Source organism: Silurus aristotelis, assembly GCF_946808225.1.
Source record: "Silurus aristotelis genome assembly, chromosome: 16".
Lineage (NCBI taxonomy): Eukaryota > Metazoa > Chordata > Actinopteri > Siluriformes > Siluridae > Silurus > Silurus aristotelis.
Window position 1 is genome coordinate 11,752,813 of NC_139589.1, and position 12,432 is coordinate 11,765,244.

At 35.2% G+C, this 12,432-nt stretch overlaps 1 protein-coding gene across 2 annotated transcripts; it reads right to left on the reverse strand.

The window, feature by feature from the left end:
• Positions 1–952: 952 nt before the first annotated feature.
• Positions 953–12,183, reverse strand: gpat3 (glycerol-3-phosphate acyltransferase 3). Of its 2 annotated transcripts, none has more exons than XM_083565177.1 (13): positions 11,986–12,183; positions 9,312–9,464; positions 8,765–8,831; positions 7,302–7,596; positions 6,972–7,046; positions 6,725–6,814; positions 6,552–6,645; positions 5,665–5,780; positions 5,439–5,494; positions 3,485–3,570; positions 3,150–3,278; positions 2,967–3,046; positions 953–2,421 (listed from the first exon to the last, which is right to left on the reverse strand). In XM_083565177.1, exons 1-13 carry the CDS (start codon positions 12,022–12,024, stop codon positions 2,331–2,333), a joined length of 1,371 nt encoding a protein of 456 aa, XP_083421303.1. In that variant the 5' UTR covers positions 12,025–12,183; the 3' UTR covers positions 953–2,330. The 2 variants fall into 2 exon arrangements, with proteins under 2 accessions (XP_083421303.1, XP_083421304.1); XM_083565178.1 differs by having other exon boundaries at positions 11,737–12,183.
• Between the last annotated feature and the right edge of the window lie 249 nt (positions 12,184–12,432).

Here is a 12,432-nt window from a genome sequence, read left to right on the forward strand (position 1 = left end):
TAATCATCTCATCCTTGTACATATGGACCTTATGCCCATATTTATCTTATTGCTATTTATTGTAAATATGCCACTTATGCACTTCTGGTTAAATGCTAAATGCATTTCGTTGGCTCTGTATCTTCCACAATGACAATTAAGTTGAATTTAATCTCATGTTAAACTGTTAAAATTCACTTATGTATATTGTGTCAAACAAGTTCTCACAAAAATCCGTTTGGTTGAAAGTTGTTTTATAGTATCATGATGTCGTATGTCAGTAAATCGGCAATTTATGAATAAAATTCTCTTTTTAGCGGATAAACGTCTTGCTCCAAGAACCCAAACATTTTCCTAAAGTTGTAGGTCCTTGCTGGGACTCATAGTTTTTCTCAGTTGCTTTGTAACATTTCTGGATTCATCCTTAATATTTGCAAACCAGTAAGTGCATTCTCAGAACAATTTGTACAAACAGCACAACACGTTGGATTTCTTCATTCCGTCATTTTCTCAAAATCCTCAGTTCATCTCTTAAAAGTTAGTATTTGGGTCAATGAATATGTCATTCCCATCAGAATGACAAGTCCTTTTGTCATTGTTCACAAACAAGGTCATCAATATGTTTAGTCATTTTGTCTGAATTAAAATGCACAAAGTTAAACTTCTTTATGGCATATATGAATTTTAACAGCACAAATGTATTTATTTGATTGCAAGAGACTGGACAGGATTCATACTTTTACTGTACTATAATAGTGTCCTTTCGTTTCTTGGTGGTTAATCCATTTTTAGAAATTGTAATTCTGTGTTTTGATCAGTCTGTATATGCTTGCTAATTAAAGGTTCACGGGATTCACCTTTGACCTTTTTTTTTTTAGAGAACTAGTTGATCATTGTTCGATCTGATGGCATACATTCCTCTTCTTTAGTGAAATTCGAGATTCATCTGCACAATTCATCAATTTAAGACACATTTACAAAAAAAAAATTTTTTATAGAAATTTAAGATGACAGATGATGACAACCAGTAAACCATTTTGCATTCAATGACTTATGCAACCAGTATTATATATTTGAATCAACAACTTTAATGACAAACAACTGATGTTTGATGTCTGATGTAGGAAACAGCAGACGATTGTACACAATCGATTAATTGAATGTACCAAAGCATTCACAGTTTGATCAAAGCAACGAGAAATGCTTTTATGATGTGCACAAGTGACTAAATGATTTGGAGGTTGAACAAGCAGTTTTGAGAATTTCATTTCTGATCTGAGAAACTCTCTGAAACAAGTGATAAAATCTGTAACTAGACAAAACTGAAAAGGTAAATTGTTGGACATTTTCCTTTCTTAGTTTAGACTGACCTCTAGTGGTCTCATAATAAAAAACAAAGCCAAAAAACAAAATCACTTTATGAACTCGTAACAAAAAAAGACTAATCTAAAAGCGACTTGGAAAACATATGCTGTAAAAAGACAGACATACTTATTACATAACCCCTGGCAACACAAATAACACCACATATGAGTTAAAAGAACCCGTGATACTTAAACAGTTCACAAAGGAACAGCTGAACAGCAAAGTCCGTGTGAATATCACAGAGCAGCATTTCTGACAAGATGCACTGAATTTAAAATCACAAGGAAAATACAGAGTGCTCTAAATAACACACACTAGCATGCACACCATCCACCATCAAAAAAACTATGTGCAAAAAGGTCCCTATGCAACCATGTAAAAAATATGAAGTGACATTCTTAATAAAAAAAAAAAAAAAAAAAAGAAATACTGTATGCTCTCTCATTATAAAACTACATAAACTATATAACAAGAAATAAAGATTTAGGCATGTGCTGTTATAGCAACATAATCAACTTTTGAGTGGTAACAGTGACTCCAAATAAAACTGTTTAGCAAAAAAAAATGAAAATAAATGTGTCCAAATCTCAAACCCGCATTCAGTTCTTCAGGGATTTTATAAAGATGTGCTTTAGTGTTTTAAACTTGATTCAGTCTTATTAACATACGACTAGTTTTTTGCATTGAATGTGTATAAAATCTATTTAAAATCATTATTTAATCAATAAGCATAGCAAATTTATTATTATTTTTTTTTTAAAGTACAAGCATATGAGAATGTTTCCACTGAGGCATTTGAAATACATTAGGCCTACACACCCTCCAATTGACTTCATCTACGGAGAATTGACCCGATATGTTCATACCTGCAATCACTCACTGTGAATAAAAGATTCATTACAGTGATTCTGTGTAACTCAGTTCATTAAGGTCTTCCATCAGCGTCAAAAAACAGACAACATGAAGAAAACATGGACGTGTGTCTTTCAGTCTTCTCCCACAACCATACTGCTGTACATTTTCTGTTGTTCCTCTTTTAACGATTGTTTGACCTTCTCTCGCTTTAATCCTCCGTCCCTGCGACACAGGCCACACAACGTTTAAATCAATACTTCAGCAAGTATACAGTTTGTTCTCTTTACCCCATAAAAGTACAAACTTCCATACGTATGCCACAGACCCAAAATACACTTTTCCATCATTATGAATATGCAATTATATGATTTCTATTGAATAATTTATATGAACAATGTTAAGATGTCTACTCTAATATCAACAGATAAATAAACTGGTTGAAAAAAAAAAATGCCCTTGTTAGGCTCGCAATGCTTGTTAGATTTGCTGTTGAGTCAAATAATTCAAATGAAAATGAAAATCTTGGGTAGATTTTTTCTTGGGTTATGCTAACCATCATTCAAATCTATAAAAGGTACAGTTAATGGAAAATGTTGGAAAGAATTCAATATTGCACACCAAAAACCTTGACTAATTCGCATGGTGTAAGCCCACTTCATAAATCTTCTTATTTTAATGCATAAAAGTATTTAGAGACTCAAGCACACGAAACATAAAAAAAGATATGCGGTGTACCGCGTTGTGATAGGGACGAACTGTATTCTCACCATGATAGATCAACCAGGCCTCCCTGTCGTGCTATAGCTGATTTTACTCTATTGGCAAAGCTTACAGCATCCTCTCCATCCTAAAAAAAAAAAAAAAGCCAATCAGCCAAAAAACCAAACATGACCTATGGATTTAAGCATTCATTATGTGCAACTGTGCATTATCACAGTTTCTTTTCCTACCAGGCGATTCATAGGGGGAAGGTACCAGACATTACACACTATGGCCCAGCTGGTCATCATCCTGAGGAGGTAGCTCACCATGTTATACTTTGCACTGTTCCAGAATGCATCTCCAAATTGAGGGTCATACTGAGGGAGGGAGGGAGGGAGGGAGGGAGGGAGGGAGGGAGAGAGAGAGAGAGAGAGAGAGAGAGAGAGAGAGAGAGAGAGAGAGAGAGAGAGAGAGAGAGAGAGAGAGAGAGAGAGAGAGAGAGAGATGGACGGACATCATGGTGTAGGTAAAACAGCTTAAATCATTTAGGGGCGCTTAAATTGACGGTGTGGGGCAGAAATACCTTTATTGCTACAGGATAAATCGTCGCTCCAATTTCAAAACTTCCCTTTTTAAACATCATGACAGACGTGTTATTGATGCAGGTTCCTGTCAGACAAAGAAGCATTAACACGAAATTTGGTGCTCATGAAATATCATATATAAAGATATATTTACATCCTTTGATTCACTCCTGAATCGTGTAAATAGAAAGGAGTTTCTGTTGTTTGTTATACTCCTTACACCATCAAGATTACAGCATTTCAATTACACACACAATCATGTTTTTGCAAAACTCAGTCAGTGTTTATGGCTACATTACATGCTACAAAAAAGTTTCAGGTGAGGAAGATGACAAAGCCCATGTACAAAACTCGTGATTATCCAGTGCTTGATTTAGTACTGCTAAACAGGTGTCGCAAAACTGCCTTGCAAGAGTGTTGCTAATATTCCAGTAATACTGAACAGGACATCAGAGAAACAAAAACAGTCCTAGCACCATTCTAAAAAGTTGATTAACTTTCAAAATTGTTCTTTCAGAGAGGTGGGCATAAACATTTAGCACTTGATTTTATTGCTATATATTTTATCTTGCAGACATTATTTCTTAGGCCAGGTTGTCCAGAGGCTGCAAGCTTCCCTAATTTATTAGCTACAGTAGCGCCGTAGCTTCAGTAAAAAACAAAAGAAGACTACTTCAAATAAAAAGAACTTTGTCTACCTCATAATACTTGAGACAAATAATTTACACTCATCTGTATTACCACAAGGGTTCATTTATTTTCTCCCGACTCTGCAGTCCTTCAGTGAAAGAAGTCAGAGCTTATTAGCATTTTTTAGCCTTTGATACACAGTACAATGCAGTAATACTGCCAACTCCTACTCAAATTAAAGCTCCTGGGAAAAAGTCGCGAGCCTTCCAGCTCAGGTAGAAATGCTGAAGTAGCAGATCTGAACAAAGCAGCCACCTGCAATTACTGCACCATAAAGCCTCTTTAATAGATGTTTTAAAAGAACACTTTGGCCAAACTGTCTTTATATGCTGCTGACTATCAATGAAATGGATGCTCAGAGGAAAAAAAATGGCCATTCTGACTGTCCTGGACTCTGTAATCATCAACTATGCATTAAACACTGTCCAGTACAGCTGTATTAACCAAACAGTAAAGACTGTCAGTTCTGGCAAAATGAGAGCATTTACTGTCACCCCTAGATTGTACATTTTTCGCTAATGTGTATCCAAAACCAGCTCACAAACACTGGTCCTGCTGTGAACTAATTTATAAGAGAAAGTAATAATTCAGCAGTAATAATAATAATAATAATAATAATAATAATAATAATTAACATCTTTGCTTTGTAACAGTACGCTGATGTAAATTATCACTCAAAAATACACCAGAAGTGTCTTCTGACCCAAACAAAAATAGCAGATGACCGACAGTTGCGTAGGTCATGTGAACTTTCTTATGCAAACTGACATTCCCTCTTACACTCTTTAAGCCAGTTGGGGTTTGTATATGCTTAGTTTTTACATTTATTTATATATACATTTACATTATGCTTATTTACTGTAATTATCAGGTTTCTTAAGAGAAAAGCTTCCATGGGTCTGTTTGAAATGTAGATACTAGAAGAATTTACATGCACACCTTCAAGCATGTTGCACCGCTCCACTTTTTTCTTTGTTCTTTTCCATGGAGTTACTAATGCACCTGGCAGTCAAAAAATGCCAACTACAATAATTAACTGCCTTCCTCTCGGCTTCCTATCACCTTGATTTCCCAAATCTAATTTGAAATTGACTGCTTTATTTATTTGAGCTTCACTCACCTTTTAAACTCTTTAACCTTTGAATACTATGGTGTGATGTCTTCATTTAAAATCTATTCTTATCTAGAAGCATGTAGAGGCATTGCTCTAATAAAGTGTACCTCAAAGAATGCAATATAGAAATAAAGCATAACAGTCTTTACCCTCTGGGAAGATAAGAATTGGCAGCTTGATTTTGTCATTAACATGATCTCTCAGCCTGCAGCACAAAAAAGGAACAGTATGTGTCAAAAACAGCTTAGTTCACACGAGTTTATCAATAACAGGTCAGATTACTGCAATAAAGCATTTGCACTGTGTCTTTAAAAAAGGAAAGATTGTGTTTAGGATAATAGATTTTTACTGGTTCAACATAATTTGTTTTGTTACCTTTTGGCCACTGCATGGCGGTCCTTCATCTCCGACCTCTCAAACCACACATGTGGACATGATTGAACCATTGCTCTCTGAATGACACCCATTATCCCTCCATGGACTTGCCCCACCTATAGACAGATCAGACATCTTCACAACATAGCAGGGCCTACATAAAAACATTTCTGCTCCTGACACAACATTTATGTTCCTGTCTTGAACTCTACACATTCTGTTTTTGTCAGAAGGCCTACAATGTTCCAGTCTAATAATGATGACATCAGCTGTCCTAATTCAGAGCTACTTACAAAACTAGTAAGCATGTCTTAACAATTACAAGCTCATCTGTGCCCACAAACTTATATTCTCATGTTGCTTTTAAAGCTCCTGTTCCTGTAACATGGCTCGCTGCCTCCTAATACTGCGTTTCTTAAGCTTTCGACCTGCCATTTCTTCTGCCATTGTCCCACTGGTCTACAAGATCCTGCTTAATCCTGAAACCTCTGACCTCATATAACTGCCATGATCCTGTTTACAATCTCCTGCTCACAATTTGATGCCTACAAGGTTCCTAGCCTGAACCTTACATGCTACTACTTATTTCACTGTGTCGAACCAGCTCATCCTTAGGCACGCAAATATCTTCCCGTCACAAGTCTAATAAGCTTGTGCCTTGTTCTACAAACAACTGGTCCCATTCTACTAACCCGAGTTGTTCTATGGAATCCTAGAACTAACAAAATCTTGCTATTGTTCTGAGGCTAACCAGTACTTTTTCCAAATCCTAAAAGTTCCTATCCCGAACTTGTGTAATAAAAAATTCTGCTTCCACTGTGAGACTTAGTAATACTTTTATGGTAAATAAATAGTGTTGATATTAAACCCCATTTGATAATGCTTACCATGGCATAACATCCATCATTCGCCAAAATGACGACATCAATAGGAGAGGTGTGGTTAGCCACACAAATTCCCCCTTTTTTCGGACGGTTTTCTCTGCAATAATAAACATACATGACATCAGCAATTCAAAGGAGTATAATTGAATAAAGAAAAATTCCAAACAGTTACACACTTATTGTGGTAGTGGATCTTGGCTGACAGTCCTTTGGCACAGATCCTGTAGCATGTAATGTGAATCAGATCACTCAACCATTCTTTCACACTGGAGGAGACATATTTTACCATTAACACACAGTCCAACTTCAAATAAACCTCATTGTTTTTATAAGAAATATGTAAGTTTAATTGCCAGTCATCTGTTTCATACACTATTCATGGAAAACAACACCATGTTCATGTTATTTTTAACCAAAAATTACCTGCTGCTGGGTAGCAGACCTACAAGCATTGTGCCGATCACCAGCCAGCTCAGTCCAATTGCAGCCAAGGTGACCCTGTTTATTTAGAAAGAGGTAATGTAGCTAAAAAGGAAACCTTCTTGATTCTCCAAGAAAGAAAGGTACTTTTTTTCATAGTTAAGTATTTTTTTATAAAGCATTCATTCCTAAGGCCATTGAAGGCTACTGACATTTAAACATGCTTGAGAAAAACAGATAATTTCTTTGTAAGTTCTTACTTCTTATTTAGAGTCAGATTTTTTTATATATGAGTAGATAATCCCATTGTCCTTATAGTTACAGGATCCTTACCTGAGTGGCAGGAGGACACAGTAGCGCATAAACACTCCCAGACCCCATATAACAGTAAGTCGCACACTGATGTAGTGAAAGTTGTTGTTAGTGCGAGTCAGGAGGTTCCATGAAGCAAGCTCTTCTGATGTAAATCGCTGAGTGACTTCATCCTCCACGATGCTCGCGATACCCTTCTTGCAAAAATAAAAGACGTCAGACAGCATAAAGTCTCCCCCGTTCAGAGACTTTGGATGAGAGCGCCGCAGTTCCCCGATCTCTTCTTTCATAGAACCATCGTTCTTCTGTATAATTCCTGAAATGATCAGTAAGGAGAATGATATTGCTTTGAATTTAGGGGTGATCCAAGAAAATATATTATTATTGTTGTTATTAACAACATTTGTTATTAATATTATTACGTTTATAATGCAAGTGACAATATTTAGAAAGGAAGGCGACAAAAGTGTGGTCTTTGCAATGTCATGTAGTTCGCTTGTGATGTATAATTTTTGCTCTGCAAACAATGTTGGTTTGTTGTAATATATACTCAATACAAGCATTGTAATTTAAATAACAGCCATCGTTCTTGTCTCTTTAATCATTAATAATTGTTAAAAAAAAAAAATTTACATTTAAAAGATTTTTGCTCCCAATTATTAATGTTCTTCTTCTGTAAAAGTTAAGGTGTCATAGTCAACAAACCTCTAACTCTATCCTGGTTTAGAATAATAAAACCCCCTGTAATGAAACACAGTCTCTGGAGATGATTACTGTGTTTTTCAAGCTGGTTAAAGTTCAGCTGAACTTGGCAATGACGAAATGATTGACTTACTGCAATACTGCATTTGCTTGGTGTCAAGATTTTTCCAATAAACAAACTATCAAAGTAATAACTTTACTCAATGCGTATAATAAGTGTATATTTTCACAATATAATGCGGTTTCGGTTTCAACATAAAAAAAAAGCTACAGATCTGAAATGCGCATCATCCCAAGATCCTGTAGAAGCATGCAAAAATGTTGCATGATTAGGTTAGGCTTGCATGCATTATGTTTATTTTAACCTTTCAGATCAAATAAGACACTATCTTTAACTAAATAATGTAAGTAGCAATTATGATTCTAAGACTTTTTGCAGAGCTACTTGCAGAACCAATGCATTAGAGAATTTAGTGGGAAACATATAAACAAGAGTTGTGGGGATTTAACAACACTTCAGACGCTGCAGATGAATAGGCAAAAGAAAGCACAGAAAGACCAGAAAGAGCTCTTTTTTCCAAAAAGCACTGTAGGAACACTTAAACTATATTTAAAATATATATATATATATAGTGTTCCTGCAGTGCTTTTAGGAAAAATATCTCTTTTTTTATTTACTATCAAACAAAAAAATTACTTTCTGCAGACATGAAAATGACAAGAGAACAATCCTTAGGTTTCTTATGCTTTAAAGGTTTTGACAGTAAAAAAAGAATCCTCACCATTGTGGAGATGTGCTGGCAGTTCAAGTTGTTTCTTTTGCCCTCTCTGGATCCTCCGGGTGGCCCACTGCCCACAAAACAATTTATTTTTGGATGACCTTTAACAAACATCCTCACACACTGGCTACAGCATATTACATTATGTTTGATCTGGGTTAGGGTCTGATGATTTCTTTAAGGAATCTACTAAGATTAATGTTTCCCTTTTTAAGATGGAAGTGATACTGATAATATTGCAATGCCTGTTTAGTAAAATGCTTATTTTAGATTGGAATTATGGTGCATTGCAATGTCCTTCTGAGATTCAGCCATTTATTTATGGACAAAATGTTGGCTTAGGAAGACTAACAAACAGGCACCATGCACCCAACATGCACTGTTTGACTGACTACGATGGGGTAAAAGGGATTCTTTGGACATTTAATGCTTTGGCCAATCTGAACCGTCTGTAATTATATTAACTCTTCAAACAATAGTGTCATGATGTACACACCTGTCTTCATTTGTAAAGTTAATCTAAAAGCCTCTGAAATGTACTCAGCTTTACCTTCAGTATTTTGACCAGCACTTTAATGTAGAGATCAGTGAAGCCCAGCGAAACCCCAAACATGGCAGGAAACACGATGAGCCCCATCACTGCACACAACCACATCTGGAGGATCCCAAAAATCACATCCCAGTATGTAACCTCCATTTTACTCTGGTGATAGAGAACACTGAGGTCAGCTGACATGCAAAAAGGGAAAAACACCATAAAAGTTCTGATTTTCTCTATAATTTTTAATGCCTGGTTAAAAAAGGTCTTCATCATTGTGAAGAGCTCTAGATATGTTGGAAAATGGACAAAGTTGTCATGTGTTTGTCTTTTCATCTCTCACAATGTTGTGGAAAATAAACTGATTTCTGTGATCTTCACGTCCCCTGACAAAAATGCACTAATATTAATTCTTCAGAGATAGTGTTGATGTAATTACTAATTTTTTATTTTTAGTAGTTTTAAAAAAATATATGACTTCATAGTACATATTATTTAGATATTGTAGCTCTTATTGCCTGGCCCCTACAAATAGTGGTAGCTCAGTGGCTAAGGCATTGGACTACGGATTGGAAGGTCACAAGTTCAAATCTCAGAACCACCAAGCTGCCACTGTAGGCTCTTGAGCAAGGCCCTTAACCCTCAACTGCTCAGTTGTAAGTCACTCTGGATAACAGCTTCTGCCTGCCATAAATGTAAGTATCGATAGAATTATTATATGCAAAACTTAATCATTTGAAACAATACAATAATGACCATTTTAATCAGAACAAATAAGTGTAATTGGCCTTTAAAATGTAAGTAATTAATTATTTATTTATAAAAAAAAAAAAAAAAAAAAAAAACGGTGACCAGTATTGGCAGAACCAGGTTTCTTTAGGCAAGTAGGTTCACACACGTCTCTCTCTGTGTCTCTCTCTCTTTAATCACTTTTCTCTGGCTACTCTTATAGGTACATTCCCAACAGGTGTGTGTTTCTTACCGCTTGTCTCCCCCGGCCCTGCCTAACATTCACAAACACAATGAAATGAAAAATGGCGGATTATACAGGTTAAGCGGCACCAGGAAAAAGTCATGGGAGCATTTTATATTAAACGCAACAAAGAAGACTGTAACCTGGAGGTTATGCAAAACAAAGCTTGCGTGGGATGGAATTACCACAGTAATGCACAAGCACATGAAAAAAGCACAGTGGTGTCACGGATGAAGACGAAACATCAGCACGGTGAGCAATCAATGTATAATCCTCATCATGTGCAAATAGTATAGTTTAATAAAGTGCTATTGTGTAAACTGTTGGTTTCTAACTTCAGAACAGTAGCACTGGATAGTGATGGATTAAATTAAAACGGTGCGAACAAACACTAAATCTAAAAGCAGCGAATAACAGCAGCAGTAAACGATTACATTTTTAGTCACCGTTGTGGTTTTCAACAAATGATTATTCATCTGTACACCAATGCATATTTTTCCTTTTTTTTTTTTTATTTAATCAGGCCTGTTAGCTTGCTGCGTTTCTCCATTCCATTCTCTTTTTATAGCATTTGTCTACTACAACAGTAAACTTATCTGTTTTCTATCGTGATTCACTGCGGCTTTACTATACATTCAAATGCTTGTTTTCAATGTTTGTTTATTCAATTTATGCATATATCACTTAATTATTATACTAAATAAAATTCATGATATATTCCAGATGCTTATATCTTTACTACTGAACAAAATGTCTATGTTTTATTTTTTTTTAAACACAAATTGTAAAAACAATGCTGTATATTTTATATAGATTTTTTTAAGCATGGTCGTCAACTTGCCATCTGCAATTATTAGATATTATTATAAAAAACTAACAAACCAGCATTAGTGATTTTTCTAAAGAGATATCCCACTCAAATAGCAGCTACTATAAGCTTTAAAATGTCAAAATTAAAGATAGTTCATCTCAATATTTGGCTTTTGCATTTTTTTTTTTTTTTAAATACACTACATAAATACCCTGAATTAGAATTATCATTTATAATAAGCAAAATATCTCGTTTAAAAAAGTAAAAAAAAATTTATCAATTATCAAAATAATCATTAGTTGCAGCCCTCATATATATCAGATTTTCCCTCAGATTTAGAAATTGAAATTTCATTTCAATCAATGGGATTCATGATATCATAAAATATATTCGTTTGTACAAGAAATTCGGTGTGTATGTACAAATATCAATTAGTACAAAAAGTTAGTTCTTTGCCATTTTTTAAGTTGATTGAAGCATTTTCAAATAACTCATATGTTCACTTGGCTTTAGCTTTTTGATCTATCAATATGTTTTATTTTTCTGCTTGTACATTCATTAATTACTCCTTAATATTGTAATAATATTAAACTAATGTAAAGAGTGCAGATTTGGACATTCAGACAAGTGTGTTGCTTACACATAATTCCTACCTTTAGCTGATCCCTCTGGTAACCTGAGACGGCTGTACGGTTTTCTCCGACACGATAAAGTGAAACTCGAGTGTTTGTGTCGCGTTTTTGAAAATCTTGTGCATTTTAACATCAGTATTAGCCCTTCTAAAAGACCTCGTGTTTAATGTTGTGTTTATCAGCTGATGATACAAACCGCTCCGCTCAAAACACGGTGACGTCACAAAACAACGGAAACGTTAGCAAAAAAAAATAAATAAAAGTTCATACCAAAAACTTCTCAGAGGCGCCTAGCGGAATCATTCTCATTTTTCATGTCAGATATCTGTTTCAGCTTATAAACTCTTTTTTTTTCTCCAAGAGCGAGAAAAAGTTTTTAGTCCGGTCACAAAGTTCAAGTGCAACATTTCAATATTTTGAGCAACAGGGTAAAATCGAGGAGAAGCACAGAGCGCCTCCCCCTATTTCATCACTAATGGTTTCACCCACCCTACCTTCAGTTCGGGCCAGGTTTCAGCTGGTGACGCTATATCACCATCATCATCACCATCATCATCATCGTCACTATTAGTGTTAGGATAGATAGATAGATAGATAGATAGATAGATAGATAGATAGATAGATAGATAGATAGATAGATAGATAGATAGATAGATAGATGTGCAAAAAGTCGCAATCGTTCAAATAGTGCAGATAAATATAGCATATGTACAGCAT